Here is a 25,077-nt window from a genome sequence, read left to right as displayed (position 1 = left end):
TAAAAAGCCTTGAAATATGCTTAAATCACATTTAGGCCTATTCTGCATCTACAGGTATATGTACAGTTAGTTTAGCTGGATTAACACTCAATTAATTCCCACTATACATTCAGCATTGTAATAATTTAGGTTAAAGGCCAGAATGAGGTTATATTTACACTATGTCAAGGCCTGACAGTGCTGCCTTCAGGATCTTTTTGTAATCTCCCAATGCCGATGATTTTCATAAATAGTTATAGTGTATTTTGGTTAAAAATAAACAACAACATATCCTAACTTTTGTGGTGTGTTTTTTGTATATGTTTTAATTTTAAAATCAGGTGACGGAGCTAATTCGCGTCGTTGAAACGTTATGAAGACGAGAAGACATGCTCACCTGGCATTGAGCAGATATTCACTCGCCAGAAATGGTTGTGTGTTACATTTACAAGAACCATTTTTGTTCCCCTCATGTGGATCTTCACATCTCAGTATCTTGAATATTCCGAGCCATGTTTACTGGGCTACTTGAAATGACTGTATTATGTCCGACAGCAACTGAAGGTGACACTGTAGAAGCCGACATTGCAGTTCACTACGCACGCGCGTTCATTACTCTGCTCTAGAGGGAGACATGGCGACGTCCCTGATCTGCGGCCGTTTGACGGCTAGCCTGAGAAATTCAGGGGCCAGAAACACTATCAGCTCTGCTTCCAAGGTGAGTGTGTGTCCAAATTAAAGTGAAGGTCCGCAGCTTTCGGAGCAGGTGTCCTTGACGGCGCTGCGTCTTTCCTGACGACTACAGTTTCCCTAAAACTGACAGGGTTAAATTTGACATTAGCACTATCCTCATTGAGTTTCCGTTGGTTTGGCTAATGTGCTAACTGGTGCAGAGCTAGCGTTAGCGTAGCCGGCTGTCACCGCTGCTGCCCTGAAATGACCCAGCAAAAAGACCAGCTAACATACACATAAGTTACACTTTGACCTCACTTTATTCTGTCCTGTCTCTGTGTTGCTGTTAGCAGTGTGTTTGAAGCTGAATGTGCTCAGTGAACACAGTGAGCTGCAGCTCAGTGACCTCCAACTGCTGGTTCTGAGCTCTGCGCCATCGCGTCTGTCCCGCTGTGTCGTCTCTGAAAGTTATCTGGACAAATCCGCTCAGCCTCAGTGAGCGCAAATAAGGGCTTTCACTGCAGAGAAAGATGTCAACGCATAGCATGACCACAGCCAAAACCAAGCGAAATATCAGTAAACATATGCGGCTGGGTAGTTCTAGTGTACAGTAAATGTGTTCGTCATTATTTTACAAGAACAAGCGAGTCTCAGGTGGAAACCATAAATCTGTCACTGTTAGACTCAAGTAATAACATCTCAAGTATTATCACGCAAGTTTCCTACATATCCCCATGTCTGTAATGTTGGATTTGGGGTTTCAAGTGGAACCTAATATTTAAATTGGTTATTGTAACACTGTTATAGCTTAAATGTTCATGTGTCTGTGGCATATGAGGCTGGTTGACAGTGATGAAGAGACACATCTGTCTGAGTGTTTTTGATATATTTGTCATTCAGAGATTGTTTGAGCTGAATACTGAATGTCCCTGCTTGTTTTCTCATCATATCCACATGAACTAAAACAGTATCTTTCTTGTATGTAAAAATCTTCTGTCAGAATGGCTTACCCACCTTAGAATGTTGAATGTTAAAGTGTAATAACTGTACCTGGTGAAAATGTATTACAGTATATGTAACTGTTTTATTGTTATATTGATATATCATGATACAGTCAGTTTTGTGGAAAATCTATTGATTAAGTTCTTACAGATGATAAAAACACACCCAGAATTATGTTTTTGATTAAACCTGACAAATCAAGATCGTTCAACACATTGATGAAAAAATAAAAATCCAACATTGCCATAAAGAAGTTCTGCTCACTGGGGATTTACAGCATTTCCTACAATGGTTTAATGCGAGCAGAAATATTAAAGTGATAACTACTGTGAAACAGTGTTTTACTATCTCTAATGGCTGAATTGTGTTGTCATGCCATATGGTGTCATATTAGATTAAATGATCCTGGGCACAAACATAAAACATTGTTTGTTTTCTCCTGTTTTTACTCATTGTAGGATTTGTTTAGCATAAATGAGTGCAAGATCAATTTATGACAAATAAATGCGAACACACATCTCAGGATTTTGAAGGGCTACAAGCAAAAATGTTGCTTGATTTCATTCTGTTGCAGTGATTTGGAGTTCAAAACTTAAAGGTCCTGCACTACCAAACAGATGTGTTCAGTTATTTTAGATCATTACACCTCTGCTCACGTTTGAAGTGGGCCAAAGCCACGCTAGGAGGTGTCAGAGGTCACCATATTGATTCAGGCCTTAGTAGGGTTGACTGGGTAGTGGGTATCATTGAGATTTTGGTGAGTATGGTCCTGGTCCATCTGGTTTTTATTGAATCATGGGTTCAGATTCTTTATAGTAAAATAAACCAAATCATGTGAAAAGCAAAAACCATGTTTATGTTAGATATAGGCTGCCATAAACATAAATGAAGAGGATTATACATGCTGCAGGAAATGCTGCATCATGTTAGAGGGACTTGTTCCCTGCATGAAATTAGGTTGGCATGATTACATTTCCCTGATCCCTTCTGTCTTTTGAGATGTTGATGGCTGTACATTATTAACACTGTACACATGCATTGTCACATGTAACTGCTGATACAGACAGAAGTATGTCCAAACTTTGCAGTTCTCTAAATGAACCTCCAGTTCCCCCCTCTGCTCTGTATTGTTAGGTAGTGCACCAGATCAGCAGTTTGTTGTGTAAACGCCAGTGCAGTGTCACACACCAGCATCATTGTCTTCTGTAGTTTTCCATAATTGTGATATTTTCCTCTGCTGAAGAAATCTCTCTAATGTCCAGCTGACTCAGTTCAGCTGACTTTAGAAACACTTTTCCTGTTCATGTCCGACCACACCATCTTGGTCCCACATCCTTAATCAAATTTTCACAGTTGCTTCTGTTATTCTGTGGACTGCAAACACTTCTCTATTATAAAAAAGTAACTGCTGTAGATGTGCCTCTAGTGTCAAGAATCTCCACCTGTTGCTCTCACTTCTTAAGCTGCTGTGTTATAGACCATCATCTCTCTGCCTGTGTTGTGTCTGAATGACAGACTGCTATTAAACAGATATTTCAAATATACATTTAACAACATATTCTCTAATTTATATTGACTTTCTTATCATCCTTTAGAGTCTACAGCCATGCTAGCAGCTCTGTGAGTCTTTACTTCTCAGCACAGTGGTGCTGAGAGCTAAATGCTAACATTATCTCGCTAACAATGCTCACATTGCTCACAATGAAACCACTAACATGCTTTTAGAGGGTATAATGTTTACTGTGTTCACCATCTTAGTTTAGCGTGTTGAAAATGTTAGTATAGAAAAAATGTCAGAAAAGAAAATGTTAGCAAACCAACATTTTCTAACTAGCATTAAACACATAGTACAGCTGAGAAAAGAAACATTTTAACCCGATGATGATGTTAGAGGATCACTAAATGTGCTGCAATTTGTCCTGTCAGGAAGATGACTGTAGGGCTGCAACTAACCATTATTTTCATTATTGATTCATCTCTTGATTACTTTCTCAATTAATCATTTAGTTGTTTCGTCAATAAAATGTCAGAAAATGGTGAAAAATGTCCATCACCGTTTTCCCAAAGTCAAAGGTGATATCCTCAAATGTCTTGTATTGTCCCGACTAACAGTCCACAACCTAGAGATATCCAGTTTACTATCAAAGAGGACTAAATGCAACTACCTCATTTACAGTTACCCCCCCTCTTCTCTCTGTTCCTCCAGGTTCTTGGTGGTTCTTCTGGTCTGTTTGGAGGCCATGTGTCCCAGCTGCAGCCCCCCCACCAGCAGCAGCAGCAGAGGAACCTCTCCCTACATGAGTACATGAGCATTGGCCTGCTGAAAGAGGCTGGCATTGCTGTGCCAGCTGGCATGGTGGCCAGCTCCTCGGAAGAGGCGTACGCTGTGGCCAAGCAGATCGGTAAGCCTCACTGAGGAAAGTGCCTCTAATATTAACATAATATCAGTATCAAATATATTTACCTCTACAGATGAACAAAAAAACTGTTTCACAAAACCCAGTATATGGCTGGACCGTGTATGAAACGCTAGACGGCTTTTAATTTGTATGTCGCCTGGTTACCATCAGACATGGACATCGCAGCATTTATAAGATTTCATAACATTTATAAGGTTTGTTTTTATGTAAGTTTAAGTTTATTTATTCGTATAGCACTTTTCAGACAGTAGTTATAACTCAAGGTGCTGTACACATAAGAAAAACATTAAAAATACATTGCACCAGATAATGGTTTTAGACTTTATGGTGCTGTTATTGAAAGGGCTGAGTCAAGATTTATTTTTTATATTTTTGATTGATTATTTCACTAACCCACAACCTGAAAAATAGTTTTAACGCAGTAACAATCATCATCAATCATCAATGCTGAGTGTAAACGAACACTATACAGTGTGTTTCATGTGTGTAAAGTTTGCATTCTTAAATGTATTTGTTATATTGTTGTTATATATTTAATTTATCATGAACACGGAAGTGCTTTATTTTGAAAAGACACTAGATGCATGAAACATGTGGAAATTGACAGGAAGTTACACTAGTGACAGCGAGCAGATCCTCTCTTCTCACATAAATATCACATGACAGTCTCCTTCGGTAGGTAATCATGGCACTATTTGTGCCTGAAAAAATCTAAAAACATAAAAAAGTGACATATTCAGCCGACCAATGTTGTAACTTCCTCACTCAGTCAGTGACAGACTTCGGGGCGTGTAGGAAAAAGAAAATAAGTGATTCAGTAGATGTTTGATTCGAGAGTTAGTATCGGGGCTGCAAACAGTCATTATCAGTGTATTTTATGACTAAGGATGAATCATTTCATCTAGAAAATAGCACAAATATAACTTAAACTGTAATTTACACGTCGAATTATCAACTGAATGTTTCAGCACAATCATACTTATTTAGATATGTTACTTTGAGGAATATAAAGGAATATGTTTTTCTACAAAACCCTTTTTACACAACTTTGCCTAAATAAAAATCAAACTGTTAAAATCTTGATTTGAATCTGATCAGATAATAATGAAATGTGATTACAAATCTGGACACTTAATGCCAACTTTCGGTACTCAACCCCGCTGTTATGGATAGGTTTCAGTAGGTAACACTAAAGTATTGAGATTCAACACCCAGCACAAGTCCTCATCAACAAACCCACAGTCTATTTTTTTTCTTGCTGACACCAGGAAGGACCTGAACACCACTCTGAGCCTTTCCTAACATCTGACCTTTGTGTGTGGAGGCTTTAAATAGCTGAAGCCAAGGCTGCTCAGTATGGGAACAAACACACTCTCAGTCTAAACATAGCCTCCTACTTCAGTGGCTTCAGTTGACACTCGACATATATAATTCCAGGATAGTACGAAGTTGAAACAAGGTAACAATACAGTAAAATGTGCCAAAAGTTGGGTGAGCATCCTTATGGAAACTCAGTATTGATGATGCATCAGCAGGCCCTGCAGTGTGTATCAGGCTACGCCATCATAAATCATGACAGGTGACACCATTCTCTGACCTTGACCTAACTTAAACTTAAACTGCCTGTCAGATGCACTCAAGTGTTTAACCAGGCCTTCTATCGACATTGTATCTGCGTATGCTAAGCTACAATGACTGACCACACAGGATTCTGTACACCATCTAATATCTAACCAGTGTATTTCACAGTTGATTATCAGTTCAAGATGCAGATTTAGTGGCTAATAGAAAAAGCTCCTCAAATTAAAAAGAGTAAAGGAACCTGTCTCATCCCTACAATCAACTTCTAAATAATAAAACATAGATTTGTGTTGTGTTAAAAAAAGAGATAACATTACTGAGCTGCTCCACACAAAACGTCCATCACTATCTCCCAGAGACCAAGGTGACATTTTTAAATTGCTCATCTTCCCTGACCAACAGTCCCAAACCAAGATATTCAGTTTACAATGATTTCAAACAGAGGAAAGCAGCCATTGTGGAACATGCGAGGCCAAACATTTACTAAGAACCAGAGAATGTTTGGCATTTTTTCTTGACAAATTGCTAAAATAATGACAATGGAATGTACGTGTGTGTGTGTGTGTGTGTATGTTTGTGTGTGTGTGTCAGGTACAAAGGACCTAGTGGTAAAAGCTCAGGTGCTGGCTGGTGGCAGAGGGAAGGGGACATTTGAGGGCGGACTGAAGGGAGGAGTGAGGATCGTCTACTCGTAAGTGTTCCAGCCTCTGTTGTTGTTGTTAGCTTGCTGAGGATTCAGATATGTGCAGCCTGTCACCTGAAGCTTCCCACATAGAATTTTGAAATATCTTCTTTTCCAAGATAAGTACTGCAGAAGTAAAGTTAAGATGTGACTTTTGAATGGCTGAAGTGCTGCAGGCTTCTCTAGAGTGTTACATAAGTTTTAATTGGCACTGCTGGCTGTCTGAAATTGTACCTGTCACCAGTGTAGCAGGAAGAAGCTGCAGAGAGGGTGCAAGAACATGAAAGGATGAAGAATTATCTTCAGGCTCTATTTTAAGCACCAAAAAAACAACAGAGGCTGTATCTATTCTTCTCTTTATGAATGTTAGAATCAACATTCCTCCAGTGAAACTACACTGTTGTTTTGTTCATCGATTAACCAGCAGCTCTTTCAAAGCCATTTTGTTTGTGATTTTCTCAGATTGCAATTATTAGATAAGATATGACAAGAAAGTGATATGCAAGGTGTCTCCCTTTGATAATCTTCTCTTCATTTCTAATTTATTCCCCTTCTTCTCTGCCTCCCAGGCCAGAGGAGGCCCGAGACATTTCGTCCCAGATGATTGGTCGAAAGCTGTATACCAAGCAGACTGGAGAGACAGGTCGTATCTGCAACCAGGTGTTCATCTGCGAGCGCAGGTACCCACGCAGAGAGTACTACTTCGCCATCACCATGGAGAGGTCCTATCAGGTGAGGAACACACACATGTAGATATTGATATGTAAAATGAGCTGCTGTGTCCAGCAGTGTGTTGATAAAGGTGACTGTGTGAAGAGTTTTGAAGTTGTTGATTGAACCACGAATGAAACCAATCGTAAAAACCTGTCATTGAATATCTCGGGGTTGTGGACTGTTGTGTTGTTGTGACATCACTTTGGGCTCAGATAAAGTGTGATGGACATCTTTTACTATTCTTTGTCATTATACAGATGAATCAGAAAAATAAATGATCATTTAAATAGTTTGAATTGTGTTTCTTGCTCAAACTGCTCTATGAATTCATTAATAATGAAGAGCATAGTAAGAATATTTTCATTGCTCTCAGTAGTTTAATGCTCACAAGTCATCAAAAAACCCCTTGATGTACTTTTTTCTGCTGTTTATGCTGAATGACGGCACTAGATGGCAGCACAGTACTAATAGTAATGATGACAGATAACATTGGTGCATGTTAAACACAGATGAACTAGGTCTGTTCGAGGTTTGATCCATTCAATTTCCAGTGAGTCCTGCTGAAGTGTCTTTGAGCAAGACATTTAAACTGACCCACTCACTCACTTAAAGCCAGATCGGATCAGCTGAATACAGAACAGACAGTGGATATGATAGGAAAGGCTTTTAGTTGACTGTGAAGACTTTTTTATATCCTGCAATCTGCATGTGACATTAAAATAGTTTTTAGAGAATAATAGCTAGGAAGGCAAAAGCTAAAAATCAGACATCAGTGTTTTGTTTTGTAGAATGAGCCCTTTATATCTACATGGAGAGCGGGTCCTCTTCCACAGAGCCCGCCCGCCATGTTGCACCGCTATGTTTCTACAGTAGCCCAGAATAGACAAACCAAACTCTAGAGAGGGCTTTTCGTGTCTTTTGCAACTTTCACAGCCACCATAGGCTCTCCTACACGCTTGGAAGGGGAAGGGGGGGGGTATTCAGTTGGTTGCAGTCTGCAACCTCACCACTGGTTGGCCACTAAATTCTACAAACTGGTCCTTTAAATTCTCAAACAGTGGTTACAGGCTTTTTTTCCTAATTCCACCTGTTCCCCTGTTAATGCAAAGTTAAAACGTCCTCCATGTTGAGCTGTTGTCTTGATTAATTCAATGTAATGTCCATTCCCACAGCATGAATTAAAAGTACATCAATACAGCGAGGGTCATGTCCATTTTGCTGATTTTCTAGAACAATTAATATCTTCATCTACCATGAATGAAATGCAGCACTCCCTCCAGAATGTTAATTTACTAGCCTTGCCTTCATACGTAGGCTTTTAATGTGAAAGAATTTCAGGAAGTGAGGTAATTCAACCCAGCTATTATTTCAGATTCATCCATTATTTGAATATCAGCGCTTGTATGAGAATTCACAGTAGTGCAGTAACTCTGAGTATTAACTCCTCATCTCTCCCTCTTGTGTCCCACAGGGCCCCGTGCTGATTGGCAGCTCGCAGGGGGGCGTGAACATTGAAGATGTTGCAGCGGAAAATCCAGACGCCATTGTGAAGGAGCCCATCGACATTGTGGAAGGCATTAAGATCGAGCAGGCTATCAAGGTAGAAAACAAGCCACAAACGGACTGGAGATGTTCTAACTGTGTGTTCTGGGCTGCAGCCGAAATTGAAAAAAGGAGGAAGAGAAGAGAAGGTTGCATTGTGCTGCAGTGAGTGCTACAGTGTCTCAGTCACAAAGGGGCTGTATTTTATTTCTCAGAGGGAAACTATTTCCTGAAGAAGATACAGGTCCAGTCTGTCTTACAAATCAAGAGTGAAGTTGAAGTTAATCTTTGAATTGTACTCAGCAGACTTCATTCCTCTCACATTGAGAAAAGGAAAGATATTTTAAATAATTCAGTATTCATGATCTTCTTTTGGTGCCTGAGAATATCAAAGTCCTTCCCATCTCACTGATGTTTTTTTCAGTCACTAACAGATTTATAATCATTCCTTCTAATGACCTTCTAAAAGCTGCACTTTAAAACTGGCAGTTGCTTTGAAAATAATCATACTGTTTGATTTTTCAGTCTGATGGTTGTTATAAACATCACTTAGATCTTATTAAAATCATCCATTACGGTCAAAAATATAGCCTTGATTGGGGAGGATGATGATATGAGCGTCTTTTCACAGAACTGATAAATGGTGTTATTTTCAAGGAATCATAAACAAAATACAAACAATAGCAGAGGTACATGAAGATATGGTGACCAGTCACACAATGCACAGCACTCACAGTATCTCTTTATATGTGAGATGCTTGTTGATGGTAAGAAGCTCTTTGTCAACAGTAATGTAGCCTAGCTGCTAACTGTACAGCTTATAGACTCGATCACAACTTCTGAAGAGAATAAGGAACTGAATGGCTGAAAGGCACCACTGATGACATCGTGTTATTAAAATATTTCAGCACATCAACTTCTGCTGACATGGCAACTTGGTAGCAATTAGCCCTGATACAGGACTTTAGGAATCTTTGGTTGTTTTGGTTGAGTTTGTTTGTTTGTTGTCACGTGTTCCCTCTTAAATGGGGACTGAGCTTACAGATCAAAGTGTGTTTCCAGGTGTTGTAGTACTACTGCATATGTGGAAAAAGTAGTATAAAGAGGGAGTTGTGTGAGAACAGGTTAATAAATGTCATTTTTCACACAGTTTGGTACCAAACATAAATTCCAGGAGCTGACGCACACGTGTACTGCTCTATGGCACCTCTACGGAGGCATTGATAGAGCATGTTGCCGCACAAACCAATGTTTTTATATGGTTTTCTTGGCAAAGTGTTGCCTGACTAATGCGAAAGGGGTTGTGTTTGGTTAACTTCTTCTCTGAATTTGGTTGTAAATTTACTCTTTCCTTCTCTGTCTTTTAATTCTCCATGTTTGTGTCTTCTGAGAGAAACATTGTCCTTTTCCTGTTTCAGTATAATGTTGCGGCAGATCTCTTTGGCAGGCTCTGGATATTGAATATGTTGGTTGTCATAGTGAGAGCAAAGGCTCAATATATTTGACAGAGAGAGGAGGTGCTGATTGTGGGGCTCTTCAAGTAGATGATCTTCTCTCACCTCTTTATTTTTGTCCACTGAGACCACGAGTTTAAAACTGTCTGGTTTCATAAAGAACAGCAGGTCTGCTGTGTTTCAACTGCAACAGAGTCATGATACAAGTATCTGTATCTGTACAAGTCCAGCTTTTTCTTGATGATAATAAATGATTTAAAAGATGTTAAAGGTGGAAATGATGAAATGAAAGCTTACTGGATGTTGTGGTGGCATCTCTTTCAAATTAATTTATTAGCCATTACCAATAACTTTTAAACAGCTTTTGCTACATTTTAATCATAGCATGCATTTATGGACTTGGTTTGGAATAATGATGGTACAACTTTGGTCTGTAGTCAAGATTCAAAGATTTCTATTCATCACATGGACATGCAGTGAAATGTAGTGGGTGCCAGTGTGCAGTTGAGATAAAAACAAAAAACCCAAAATGTGCTACATAAAGATAACAAAAAAGGTGCAATATTGAGACAACAAAAACAGAATATGCTGGAGAAAATAGATGGAAAGCTGACAGAAAGGGATGTGATTGGCTCAGCATTCTGCTAGATCTCTACACAAAGTGTTGTAGAGCAAGAGCATTACTACCGTTGCAATGGAGCCCTTCACCTCTACTGTATTAAAACCAGCACATACAGTAAAGACTAATGAACAGATTCTTCCCCCAAGCCATTACGATTGAGACCTCTGACCCTGACAGGACCCCCAAGTTAAAATTGTTTTATTTCAACTTTAAACATACTATTAATACCCATCTTTTGTGGTGAAAAAACATATTGTTGCTGCACCAGGCAGGATGCTTTCAACAGCAACAGCTTTCTGGAAACACTTTTGGAATTTTCTTTAACTGCCTGAGGTGGTAAAGGTGCTGCTTTGCCCTCAGGAGCCAAAATGAACTTAGAAACAGGTTGTTTTTGGCATAATCATCCCTCCTGTTCATGCTGACCATCAGAAGATCCCTTTACAATGCACTTACAATGTAACACAGTCCTCCTTCTGTGCAAAAATGTATTTAAAAGTTTACAAGAAATATTTTAGAATATTTTATGAATTCTGCAGCTTAGATAGCAAAGCTTAGATATGAAATACTGACTATGTGTCATGCTAAATTACATGGAAATGTTCTGAAAACACACACACACACACAGGCTGTGTACTGTCTAATTATTTTTTTGATGTGTTGATATTTTAAAGGAATAAGCATATTTCCCAAAATGTCAAACTATTCCTGTAAGGTGATGTTAGATTTAGTGAAGGATTAAAAACTGATAGATGATATGTAGCCTAAGAGAAATGTTATAAAGGTTTGAACCCACCTTTACAGTGATTTCTGACAATTGGCATTAGACATTGACATAAGACCAACTGTTGTAGCAGTGTTTGTAATTAAACCTTCAATAAATTTGTTTGTCCACTTGCTGTGAACAAAACATTGCCATATCATCACCTTTCAAGTTGATATGGCTAGCTTAATAGCAAACAGTTGTTTAGTAACACATCCAGCAGTCACAGAGCAATATTAACATTCATTCGGTGTCATGTTTGTGTCCACCTGATGATGATGATGATAAGTTGAATATTCACCCTCTTTTGTCCTATTTTTGGTCTCAACCAACTCCTGAGAAAAACATCTCAGCATTTAGCTGTGACTAGCTAGTCTGTCTTTCTGCTGTTTTGTGCTGAGCAGGTAGTGTACAGCAGAGTTTTTAGAGCTTTTTCACTGGAAATAGCTGCCACCTGCTGCTGGAAACTACACTGATGAGAGTGAATCAGTAACAGTAAAGTTGTGGGCCAGAACATCAAAACAACGAGCTGAAAGATACTCAAACACTCAGTAGTGCTGAGATGAACTGCAGAATTGGGTGGGTTCATCACAACATGCCTGTCATAGAAATATTGATCGTAGCCACTTGAAAGATATTGTAAATGTGTAGATTATTTTACCACCCCCCTTTACATTGTTATATGATATGTGAAGTGTTTTGCTGCTTATTTTATCCACAAGTGTGAGTGGAGTCCCTGCTGTGCAGCTCTGATCTTTGTGTGGAAATGACACCCAGGAAATAATATGTGTTGAAATGTTTTGTGTTGCTGCAGGTAGCTCAGAAGATGGGCTTCCCACCGGCGCTGGTGAATGAGGCGGCGGAGAACATGGTCAAACTGTACAATGTATTCATCAAGTACGACGCCTCCATGGTTGAGATCAACCCCATGGTGGAGGACTCATCAGGCATTGGTACACACACACACACACACACACACACACACACACTGACTCATACTGATGTACTGGTCCACAGAATCTTTTTTAAGCAACTTTTTAGAAACTCAAAAACAAGTATTGTGTGTGTATCCAAAGCCTGATATGAAGCTCCATTGTTTTCCAAAAATGATTAAAAACACATCAGTCAGTGACATATTTGCATTGGGTGATATGTTCCTTCATTACCATGAACACATACACTGTAGTTTTCTTTTAAGTAAATCCCACACACACTGTCCTGCTGCCAGAAATACTTACTAGAGAACCAAATGTGGATTCATCCGCCACTGAAAATAGTCCCCAAGAAATGCAGTTTTTTGTGTTTGCTAAAATCTACAGTGCCCAGTTGTTTTAGGAAATTACTGAGCCTTTTTGAAAAATGAAACTTTGTATTTGTGAGCTGGTTTTTAAAAATGTATGTCTTCAGTAGGAACCAATGGGCTTGGAACTGAGTGCCAGACAGGTTGGGGAAGTTTTTAGAGATGAATACATGGTTGGTTTGGGTCTGCAAATGGGCTTTGTTGAGAATCAGAAAAATATAGAATAATGTCAGCGTTATCTGTTGGGGTTCAGGGACAAATTTCATACTAACAACTTTAAAAAAAGAAAGAGCCAGAGGAATAGAAGGGAAGAGAGTAAAGGAAAACTTACAGTAAGTGGATTCTAGGCTTGAATTCTTGTTTTTTAAGCTCAATAAGTTATGGAAGAGGTATATTTGTGCAAGTTGTGTGTACTTAAGTATCTAAACATACATACTGTACATGTGTCACACCTGTATATGATCTTGTAGGCCGTATTCAGACCAAATCAGGCGGTGCGGCGAAAACGCCAGTCCTCCCATTCGTTTGAATGGGGGTAGTGCGTTTCATCTGTGGCCGTTTTGGCCGCTGTGGCGTCGCACTGGACTGTGGCAGGAAAGTTGAGCCATAGTCAACTTTTGGAGAAACGCAACCCGACGTCACTGTGGCTGAAGGCTGCGGTGGTCAATCACAGCTGGAGATCAGACTGATCAGAGCTGTAAACTCTGCCATGAAGGAGCACAAAGACATTACTAGGAAGAGGGGAGGACATCTCTCTTCATATGATAACGTTAAAAGTAAAGTTAGACTTTCCTCCGGCTGATTAACAATGAATTTGGTCTTTGCAAACGGAAATGATGTATGTGTTTATTTGCATATAGAGCAGGGAAGTGAGATCTGATCACAAGTGGTCACTCAAGACACATGTGGAGATGCATGTTAATGTCAGGTGTGAACAGACATACTTGTCCACTTGTGATTGGATCACACAAGATGATGTTAATATCAGATGTTAACAGGGCCTAAGTGTCAGTCTCATTGTTAGCACAAACTATTTTCCGATTGATTTCAGTTTCAGGTGTGTGTGTGTGTGTGTGTGTGTGTGTGTGTCTCTCTCTGAAATAGCCTACTTTCAGGGACAAATTTCATACAAAAGACCAGTTAACTGGGGAGCGCTTGTCCAACTGGGGACAAAAGCCATGTCCCCAATTGGGAAAAAGCTGATTTTAGTCAGTGGTTAAGGCTAGTTTTAGGTTAAGGTTAGAGTAAGTGTTAGTGTAAGGCAAGTATTGGTTAGGGTAAGTCTCCAGGAAATGACTGTAAGTCTATGTAATGTGTGTGTGTGTGTGTCAGTCAGAGTTAATTACTCTCTAATCCACATTGATGAGCTCCTCACACTCATATGAATTGAAAACCACTGACCTTTGTACTACATGATAAATACAAATACACTAAGGAAGGACAGTAGTTCTCACATCAGCCTGATGAGAAGTTAGGTGCTTTTGCTGCATGAAAATTCTGGCATTTAAAATACTAGTCAATATTATTATTCATTGCTGTTATATGTTTCAGGACAGCCTGGAATTCATATGAATGTACTTTTTCTCGTTTATATATAAATGCTGTAGGGTTACAACTTACTATTTTCACTGTTGATTCATCTGTTGATCTTTTTTTTAATAATGAATCATTTTTTGTTTATTTGTTTAGTCTGTAAAATGTCAGAAAGTAGTGGAAAATGCCATCACTACCTCCCAGAGCCCAAGTTGATGTCCTTAAATGTCCAAAACCCAAAAATATTCAGCTTATAATGACATAAAACAGAGAAAAGCAGCAAATCCTCACAGTAGATGCTGGAAACAAAAAAAATGTTGTGATGTTGATTGTGGTTGTGATGTAGTTGTTGATTAGTGATTATAATTGATTATCAAAATTGTTGACTTTCATTTCTCATTTTATTGACTAATTATTTCAACACACAACTCGTCAACAGTGATGTGCATGGACGCCAAGATCAACTTTGACTCCAACGCAGAGTACCGCCAGAAGAAGGTGTTTGATATGCAGGACTGGACCCAGGAGGACCCCCGGGACCGGCAGGCCGCCAAGGCCGACCTCAACTACATTGGCCTGGATGGAACCATCGGCTGCCTGGGTCAGTACACGCTAAATACTGCGAGATTCTTTACTAACTTCTTAACTACAAGTGCTGTTGGAGTCTTAACCCCTTCAGACTTCTTTCCTTCTCCATGTACCTTGGAAGTAGGTGCAGTTGTGCCAAATCCAAAGTAAAAACACGGCAAATAGCAGCACAACTATTTCCTTCGTACCCAACACCATATCTACACAGGGGTGTAGCGCTAGCAACACGTCAGTGGAGTAGTAGCAGTGTTAGTCCGTCTGTGTCAACACAGGATACGTTCAACCCGTGTTTCAGCAACGTTCAGACCCAACACACACTGTAGTTACGCCTGTAAACAGTAGAAAAGAGATTTAATGCGTAAAAATATCTTTTTCTAATTTAGTACATTACTTTGGAATGACCAGTGGGCTTTGTGCTTTGTAGTAAATGGAGCAGGTCTTGCTATGGCCACCATGGACATAATCAAGCTGCACGGCGGCACACCAGCCAACTTCCTGGATGTAGGAGGCGGAGCTACAGCCCATCAGGTGACCGAGGCCTTCAAACTCATCACCTCTGACAGGAAGGTAAGATCAGAACACACCTGCTTTCTCTAATGTAAGTATTATAGTATTTGTGTCACCATAACACTATTTCTTCTAGCCTAAACTTTGGACACTATGTGTTGAAAGGGCTATATCTCCCATACAGTTCTTTCTATATTAATGTAAACCCGCTCAAATTAAAGCTGAGACTTGGCACTTTGATTTGGTATCCATTACTTTATTAACAATTGAATGGGCTGAAGCAATGAACCTGAAGAACAACACATGTGGAACTGTCCAAATACTTACGGTCTGGACTGTTCATGTAAATGTTTGTTTTTAATTGTGCGTGTTGTGGTGGTGTCGCTCAGGTTCAGGCCATCCTGGTCAACATCTTCGGAGGCATCATGAGGTGTGATGTCATTGCCCAGGGCATCATCATGGCTGTGAGAGACCTGGACCTCAAGATCCCCATTGTAGTGCGGTTACAAGGTAGAACACACATACACACACATACTCAGTGTTGATAGATAAAGTATTACCTGTCAGATGTCCTGCAGCAGCTAAACTCCAGCTCTGTTCAGCTGTGAACATGTTTTTAGCATTCAAATGATAATAACTTAAAAAGATCACCACAAACTCTCACAATTCAGACTTTTCTGAGATTGCATGAACTTGATTTCATAATGATCTTCTGTTATATCATTAAAAACTGAACATTCTCATATTGTTATGCAACAATTGTGTGTAGATGATTATAAGATCACAGCAGGGATGGTGGCATGTGTGGGGAGGCCTTATGTTCTTAGTATTCCCAGAGTATTTTAGTTTCCTACGACACTCCGTGCAAATTGCATGTGTCATATCCATCTCCTTCTTCCCTTCCTTCTTAAAAAATCCAAAATAAGTCCGGACATTTGATCTTAATGTGGAAGACACATTATTGATTTCTTTCTGTCTTCCATTTTAGTTTTAACCAACCTCCTACCAATCCCACTGACAGTGACCTCCGCTGCTTGTCTCACCAGAAAAAACAACTTCTCAGCATCATCTAGTGGACTGAAAAAGCAACTGATTTTATTATTCTAGTACCAAAAAGTTTAAATCATATTTAAAATATTAATTTATATAATGAAAGGTTGATACTTGGCATCCATGTATCAATACAATGTTGCTACACAAAATATGGTGATACTATGCTGTATCGTTTTTTCCCCCACCTCTAGTATTCACCTGGCCTCACTTTGTATGATCCGTTGGTTATCTTGAGCCATCAGCCTCTTAACAATCCTGGAAAAAACACACACCCCCCACCACCATCTGGAGTCAGAGCTGCTGGTAGAGTTAGCAAGTCTGATAAAAGACAACAGAGAGGTGACGTCATAATAACCCAAAGATTTATTCTTTTTCTGTGGCAGTAAACACAACACACGACCCGCCGATAACTAACTGTGCTATATTCAGAACTTTACAAGATATTCAGGCGTGACGAGTATCAACAGTAGGCTAGACATCAACATGATAAACAGCAGCGGCTACGTACAGACACTCCCCTACAGACACACACAAACACTCACACTGGAGAGCCTCTCGTAGTAGAGCCGCTAGCTCAGCTACAACACTGGTACCACACAGAAACTTTTACAAAGGGCCGTGAATGTACTTCTAGTGAAGGTCAGAGCTCCAGCAGACTCGCTGTGTTTCCAGCAAGGACACAGGGAGTCTGACAGCAGCTGCTCATGGATGGTTATTATTATATGTTTGGTTGTGTGTGTCCGTGTTTGTATTTGTCTGCAGCTAATCTTGCATACTGCTGGACCCATCAGCCTAATATTTTTTATGCACATTTATTTATGCATGCTCAAGGACCACTCATGGCTGCAGTCATTCACAATTGTTGAAAAACCCTATTTTATAATGCGTTTTATACCACCATTGACTGCTGATTGGTTACTCCTCTTAACCAGCCAATAGGGGCCACAAGTGATCAACAACTGCAGCAAAAGGCGTTTCCGTTAGTCAGCTAGGCTAAAAACAAGTCCGTTGCAGGCCACATGCCTTTGTTGTGGCTCAAAAACTAACATCCATAGAAAAATTTGGTCTCATCTTGAATTGGAGCGTCTGCAGATAAATTCCATACCTGATATGTTGTGATCTGTTTTTGTTAGCTTTGCAGCCATCTTGACTGTAAGGGAGCCTGGGGGGGACAATTGATGTTTGGGATGGGAGAGAGAGGTGGGGAAGGGGTTTATTTTGTGTGGCGTGTTTATTTTGTGGGGTTTATTTTGTGTGAACAAAATGTTCTAAAGAAATAACTGTGTTTAAATTAAAAAGTTTGGACTTATCATCCTGTTTGTGACCTTATCAAGTTTTTAAAGTTGGGCAAACTGAAGAGGATGCTCAGTTACCATACCATTACACTGTTCTATGCATCTTAAAGAAAACTGAGGCTATACATGCCCCCAGAAACACCTGGCAGACATCTGCGCTCTACTGAGTGCACTCTTCTAGGTTTGTTTACATTTCTTCTTCATTGTCACTTACAATCACTCCAGTTCTCTGTTCAGCACCTCCATAAGGAGGTGGAGGGTAGTGGCTCTCAGGTAGTGTTGAGCCAAAGCAGCTGAATCAATTGTGAGTGGTCCTATGTTGTATGTATCGATACTTGGCAAGTATCCACTCACAAGTGGAAATATTGTAATATCGCAGTGTTGCAATATCGATTTTTTTTGGCCCACCCCTACAATCAAATCAGAAAATAAAATGATCAAATGGCAACAACATAAAAGTGTACACAAAGTGTAAAGTAGAGTGCAAACTGAACCAGTTAGTAGTTAGTTCCAGTAGTTTGAATGAGGGACAGTGGCTTCTTTTCTAGAAGTAGGGTGACGGAACAACAAACTGTTATTTGCTATTCTGTTTCCTCCTGTGAGTGTGCACTAGAGAAAAGGTCAAGGCCATCACAGTCAAATGGGTTGATTCTCTGGAAGGTAGAAATGTGCTCATAACGACGTGTCTATTAGATTAAAAAACTGTCTGTCATTCAGTTTATAGGATGGTTGTATGGGATTGGACTTGCTGTTTAGGTCTTTAAGACGTCTTCTCACTCATTCAAGAGGCTTCCTCAGTACTCACAACTGCTGCCTCTAACTTCAGTACTGTTAGATATTATATTTTGATATTTCATATCCAGGTGGAAACTGTGGCATGATGATGTTGCTGCTGGACAGTTCAGGTTGTCACCAAAGCAGGGACTATGAGTATCTACTATCCACAATCAAATTAATCTGTGGTAGCATGGCAAAAACATCATATTAATATATATTTCATTTCAAAACAAAAGCATGTCTGACAGTAACACAGCTGCACTGTGCATTGTGTGGAGGGTGGGAAATGTAAATAGACTGAAGACTGCTTAGATGCTCTCTTAGGATGTTGCACTGCATTCAAGAATTCAAATACAATATGTTGAGTTTTGTTTGCTTTGTTTTTTTAGGGACAAGAGTGGACGATGCAAAAGCTCTGATAGCTGCTAGTCCATTGAAAATCCTGGCCTGTGATGACCTGGATGAAGCTGCCAAAATGGTATACACACACACACACACACACACACACACACACACAGTCTTTTCATCATGTTCTACCTTTTTTGTTTTTAATAACGAGTTCTAAATTACTTTAACTGGATCACTCACTTTCACATACACCATTATGTGTTGAGGGTGGGGAGAAGAGGAAAGTATCTTTCTGTTAAGCCTCCAGGTAAGTGCTGTATGTGGACACCTGGAGACATTCAGTTCCAAGTTGAGTTCCTGAGATTAGTTCTTCTGCTTCCAAAGTACCTGGAACTTTTGGTTGAAACGGGGCTTATGTTGGTTTCAGTTCATTTAGGTTAACAAATAGACACAGACAGAAACTAAATTTACACTCTGGGGATGAGGATTATCATACACTGTCCGTCACAGTCTCAACAAAGTTGCTCTCTGCTATCATGAACAGCACGCCACGCTCATGTTCATCTCTCTACTCTCCCTCTCTAGTATCTCCCCTATGGTAAACTGATTATCTTTTGGTCTGTTCGGACAAAGCAAGAGTTTTTCTTGGAAATTATAACAGGCATTTTTCACTATTTTCTGACATTTGATAGATAAAATGATGAATCAATGAATCAAAAAATAATGGCCAGATAAATGGACATTGAAAATGATCAATAGTTGCAGCAGTAATGTAGATGATAGCCAGCTGGAACTGTCGTGACTGGTCATCTGGGTAACTGGTAGTGAATTTAAGAGCTGCATGTATGAGAGTGACAGACTGACAATGATCTGTATTCATGGTTTGTGTTGACGAGGCATCATCTCTGGTTACAAGAGTTTTGGCTCCTTCACTTCTCCCCTTTGTATTATTCTCCCATTGAAGAGGTTAACATAATCATTTTATTTCCATTTATTGCCATAATATTGTCAGATATATGTAAATATCTATATATTTTAACTTATCAAGTTGCTTTTATTGGCTAACTAGCTTAGCATAGAGAGACGAAACTTAGTGAAACAGCTAGCCTGGCTCTATCCAAAGGTAACAAAATCCATCTACCAGCACCTCTGAAGCTCACTAATTAACACGTTATATATTGTAGGACGATTATTTTCAGTATCTATAATCTGTTAAATATTTTTTTGATTAATTGATTAGTTGTTTGTTCTATACAATGTCAGAAAATATTAAAACATGTCGATCCCTGTTTCCCAAAGCCCAAGATGGCATCCTCAAATGTCTTGTTTTGTCTCATCCAGTACAGTTTTGTATGTTGTGTTGAACGCCTTTGGTAAAATATACATGAATTGTACATAAAGATATCTTCTATTTAAATAGAAGTAAGTGGACATTTGAAACAGAATAAAAAATACATCAACATTTCTAAAGCACAGCAGGGTTAGTGGTGATGTATGTGATTTGTAGTAATTGGGCTAACACAGACTAAACCATTGGTGTGTTCTGTTAACACCAGGAGCTGCTGGCCAGTGTGTGTTCAGATATTTAGTTGACTTCATTTGATTCTCTGTCTGTTCACAGGTTGTAAAGCTTTCTGAAATCGTCTCTCTGGCTAAGGAGGCTCAAGTGGACATCACCTTCCAGTTGCCCATCTAAGAAACCTCAACCCTGACATCCGTGAACTCCTCACCCAAAACACTTCCTCTGTCACCCCTGGACACACCCACAGCGGCCCGCCGCCCCCGCCCCCAAGATCTCTGAGACACTTAGTTTTTTCTTTCTTAGTCTGTGGCATGGTGGTATGACTCTATACAGGCATCCAACACAAACACCATAATGGACCTCACTTTTGCATTTCAACAGAGAGAGCGTAGCCTCCTTTTTAGTCACATGGTAATCTCCATTTCCTGTCTCAACCCTCATCTCTCTCCACGTTTAGTCAAACCTACAAGCTTATGTTGCACTTGAGGTGATACGCACAAACCTCCACCTTCAAACCTCCCTTCCTTCACTCACGTACACAGAGAGAGTGAGATACATGGGCAACCAGACTGTTTACTTTGGTACTTGTTGGGAAATCTTCCTTCACTCCGTTTAAATAAATAAAAAAGGACAGCTGAAGCATTTTTTGTTTGATTTCAGATTTAGACTTCACATAATTTAGTTTTTTTAGTTGAATTAAAATGAATGATTGTGAGACAGGAGCCAGAGTGGCTACAGATCAGTGCTGTTAACATCAAGTGGATGTAAAAGGATGGCTGGAAGGCTACTTTCATAAATACACACACATAGTTTTGCATGAGTACCTTTTGAGTGTGTTGATTCTATCTATATAGGAATGTAAGAGAATAAAGAATGGACTTGTTCCCTCTATGCAGAACTTTGATGCATTTCATCAAACAAATTACATGAAGTGCTGAAAACACACAGAACTATGTGCTGTAAAAGAAATGATTGCATTTGACTGAGCTGTGGCGTCAACTAGAGGAAATGGCCTCAATTCTCTCCTTAATAACAGAACAATAAACAACTCCGTAGCACCGAGTTGTTGATAGTGTTGAGACACAGGAATAGCTTTAGATAATGTGCTGTTCTTCCCTGCAGGTGCCTCAGCATCATTTCTTTAGCTGCTATAGGCAGAGGTGTTCATCAGCTGTGCAGCACTGCTCATACAGCAGATACAAGGCTGCTCCCTCTTTCCAAAACTGGAGAAACATTGCAGAGACCCTCCATTATATTGTGACAGTGAGAACACAAACAGTCCTCTCTGAATCCCGGCTCAATATGTTCTAATGTGAAGCTGAATTCAGGCTCATTGTCAAGTGTCTGGAGAATGTTTTGCAGTGGTTACTAGTAGAGTCGGGTTCCAAAAGCAGGAAAAAAGCCCAGATGTTTTACCTCTAGTGGTTTGGTTTGGTTTTGGGATTTCTGCCTCCAACCCAATACAATGAAGGTGAAATGAAATTAATTTGTAATGTTCACAGCATTGAAAAATGAAAATCAGCAGCATATTTCAGAAACAATTCTCTGGACAATCCACAGAGCTCACTGTGAACACTTCTCACTGGAACTGCTTTCTACTCTAGAAATAGTCCCTGTGACATCTGTGATGATATTGGGATGGAGGCAGAAATCTCAATATGTTAACCTGGACATGTAAAACCTCATTGCTCCTTGTTTACCAGCAAAGATCATTGTAAGAAAACGGTTTTGTAGCAAGCTTCTTTCTTGTTGGCAGCGTATGACATGCATCAACTCACCCAGGCACAATGTTTTCTCAAAAAGCCCAAAAACCACTCGGCTGTTTTATCCTAGTTGATTAAAGATAGATTCAATAAGCAGTTTGAAAACTGGATTCTGAGTTGATAAAATGCCATCAAAGCCCAGCTCCAGTTTTAGGGGTGTGACACGGTGTTGGAGGTTCAGGCTGATAACACCTCGCCTCGTTAGCTTACACTGTTCACTTTGTATTGAAACATTACCTTGATGGATGCAGGGATCTGTGCGAGTAGTGATGAATCCTGGAGTTTCCATTCTGCCTCAGCTGTAGTGTGGTCATACTGAACAAAGGTGGTGTTCCCAGCTAAATTTGTAAAATAAGTTTGATGACTTATTAAGTGTTCCTGTTGTGGAGCTCAACTTTTCCAGAGAAAAGCCCCCAGGGAGGAACATGCAGGCTAAAAGTAGAGTCGACTGAATGTTAAATCAGTTGACACGGTGTGAATTCCTGCATTCATGTTGCTTCCTGAATCTCTTGCTCTGTTGAAGTTCACAATAAGAAAAAGGAAGCCCATCTCTCCCCTGATGATCATTTGAAAACAGCTTTAGTATGAACACATGTGACTGTGTGCACATGTGCAACTTCTCACTGTCATCAGGAGACTGGGAAAGATCTGTAGACCCTGTCCTGCCAAAGTGAAGCATACTTAGCTAACGGGGGCAAAGTGGATGTCTGAAGTGCAGGCTGATGTTCATGAGTTTCTGTCCACATGTTTTGAAAATTGAACAAAGGGGGCTTAAAACCACGAGTAAAGACTGTCCAACGGCCTCGACTGAAGCTTAATGGTGAGTTTGTGTGTAGGTTCATGTTGGTGGCAGCCATTGTAGAAGTCCAAGATTTAAATGAACTACTGCAGCACTTAAGCTTCATCCCCTAAGAGTTTTTTGTCGTTGTTGTTTTGGATGTTGAAAGTTGCAAGCAATTGATTGTTAACGTCCAGAGACACTGGAGCTTTGTGTTTCTGTTTATTTATTTGGTTCTACTGTATCCCCTTCATTGAAGAATTTGCTGCTTCAGGGTTGAACAGGGACCTCTGCAATGGCCACCGCTTTATTCTGAATCTGCCATCATGCCACACAGCGGTAGCCCTTTTGTTTCTGTATGTAATGTCAGAGTTGGGGCGGGCCACGTGCTCTCAGCAGAACAGTGAAATTACTGTAGTTCCCCCCTTCCTCTCCTTCCTCCTCCTCCTCCTTCCACCACCTCCTCTTCTCCCTCCTCCTCTTCTCCTTCCTTCTCCTCCTCCAGCGCTCCGAACACAAGCCGACATTGTGAGTTGTACGTCATTTATTATATCTTGTAAATAACCAAACTGATGTTCTCAGTCTGTAAAATATTTATGCTCCCTTCAAGGAGTACGACAAAGGAAGAAAAAAAAATAAACGCAGAGAACATCAGTGTTTCTATGGTTTGTTTTTTTTGCTCATGTTGTCTTGGACATCCATCTGTCCATCTTCTGCCACTTATGTCACTTCCAGGTCACGGTTGTAGCAGACTTGGTAAGATAGCACAGACGACCTTCTCCCTAGCCACATCCTCCAGCTCCTACTGGGGGACTCTGAGGTAGCCCCAGGCCAGATATAATCCCTCCAGCAGATCTGAGCGTGCCTGGGGTCTCTATCCAGTTGGACGTGCATATGTCCACATGGAAGTGTTCAGGAGTCAGAACTGTGTGTGTGTCTATTCCAACCTCTTTAACCTGTCCCTAAGTGCGAGCCTAAAAAAATATTTTGATTTATTCTTTATTTCTTGACAAACAGTGGAGCATATTGACTTCGCAGTCTTGATGTCAACTGTTGTTCATCAAGCAATAGTTACAACAACTTAAACCAAAAATTGTCATCTTTACCTTTCTGTTTGTGTACAGATTAGAGTAGGTGTAACGTGTTAATGATAGTTAGCTTTAGAGGTGTTGATATGTGTATTTTTTTAAACTATGGACAGAGCCAGGCTAGCTGTTTCCCCCTGTTTCTAGTCGTTATGCTAAGCTAATTACCTTCATGAGGTGGAATCAGTCTTCTCATTTAACCTTCAGCAAGAAAGCAATATCATAAGTGTATTTTTCAAAATGTTCAAACTGTTCCTTTAAGCAACAAAAGTGGAGCTAAGAAATCATTTAACAGAATTAAGTGCAATTTACAGTTAATACACAAGAAAGTGTAATACAGTAGTAGCATACTAACATGGTAGTATAACATTTCAGTTACATTATCTCTGAAACTAAGTGCTCATTTTAGCAGTGGAGAGGTTCAGAAGAGTCAGACACATAAATATAAAGTAGGACGATGTGTAATTTTAACAACAAAGCAAAGAACTTCAAATTTATACTATCATTCTATTGTGACAACAGATTTATGTTCACATCAAACACAGTCAGTGCACATACAGATAGATGATATACATGTTTCCTATGTATTTTTTTAGTATACAGACATACTGTATATAAAGCACTACACATGTTAAGCTCAGATACAGGCACAGATCACTACTTAATACTTTTTCTTCACAGATCTAGAAGTTTACGTGCACATCAGAAAGTATGAATGCATGTATCAAATATTTGACAGACACACTCAATATGCATGATACACAAAAACTAGCCTACAAAGCCTACAGTGTTCTTGTTACTTGAAGCTCATTACTCATTATACAGCACAGAGAGAAAACTGTTCTGACGGGTAACCAGACCTTCTGCACAGGCTCATTCACAAATCACACAGTCAACAGGTGACTGAACAACCAATACATTAACAAGACTAGGTTAAACCCTGGTATATGGCTGGACTATGTATGAAATGCTAGAGGGCTTTTCATTTGAAAGGACAGATACAGGATGTGGCGACCAAGCCCCCAGGAAGTGCTCCGAAAACTCCTCACATCTCCGAAAACGTCTAATTTCCAAACAGGCATTGTTAACCACATATTGGG

The 25,077-nt window shown here is 39.8% G+C and overlaps 1 protein-coding gene across 1 annotated transcript; it reads left to right on the top strand.

Moving 5' to 3' along the window:
* The first annotated feature begins 540 nt into the window (after positions 1–540).
* Positions 541–23,546, top strand: sucla2 (succinate-CoA ligase ADP-forming subunit beta). The gene is made up of 11 exons (XM_067604532.1): positions 541–697; positions 3,860–4,055; positions 6,246–6,345; positions 6,906–7,068; positions 8,522–8,650; positions 12,243–12,381; positions 14,701–14,862; positions 15,274–15,416; positions 15,746–15,866; positions 18,871–18,959; positions 20,451–23,546. Exons 1-11 carry the CDS (start codon positions 614–616, stop codon positions 20,523–20,525), a joined length of 1,401 nt encoding a protein of 466 aa, XP_067460633.1. The 5' UTR covers positions 541–613; the 3' UTR covers positions 20,526–23,546.
* The last annotated feature ends 1,531 nt before the right edge of the window (positions 23,547–25,077 follow it).

This window comes from Thunnus thynnus, chromosome 11 (genome assembly GCF_963924715.1).
Source record: "Thunnus thynnus chromosome 11, fThuThy2.1, whole genome shotgun sequence".
In the NCBI taxonomy this organism is placed as follows: domain Eukaryota; kingdom Metazoa; phylum Chordata; class Actinopteri; order Scombriformes; family Scombridae; genus Thunnus; species Thunnus thynnus.
The sequence above is the reverse complement of the archived record's forward strand: the minus strand, read 5'-3'. Positions and strand labels throughout refer to the sequence as shown.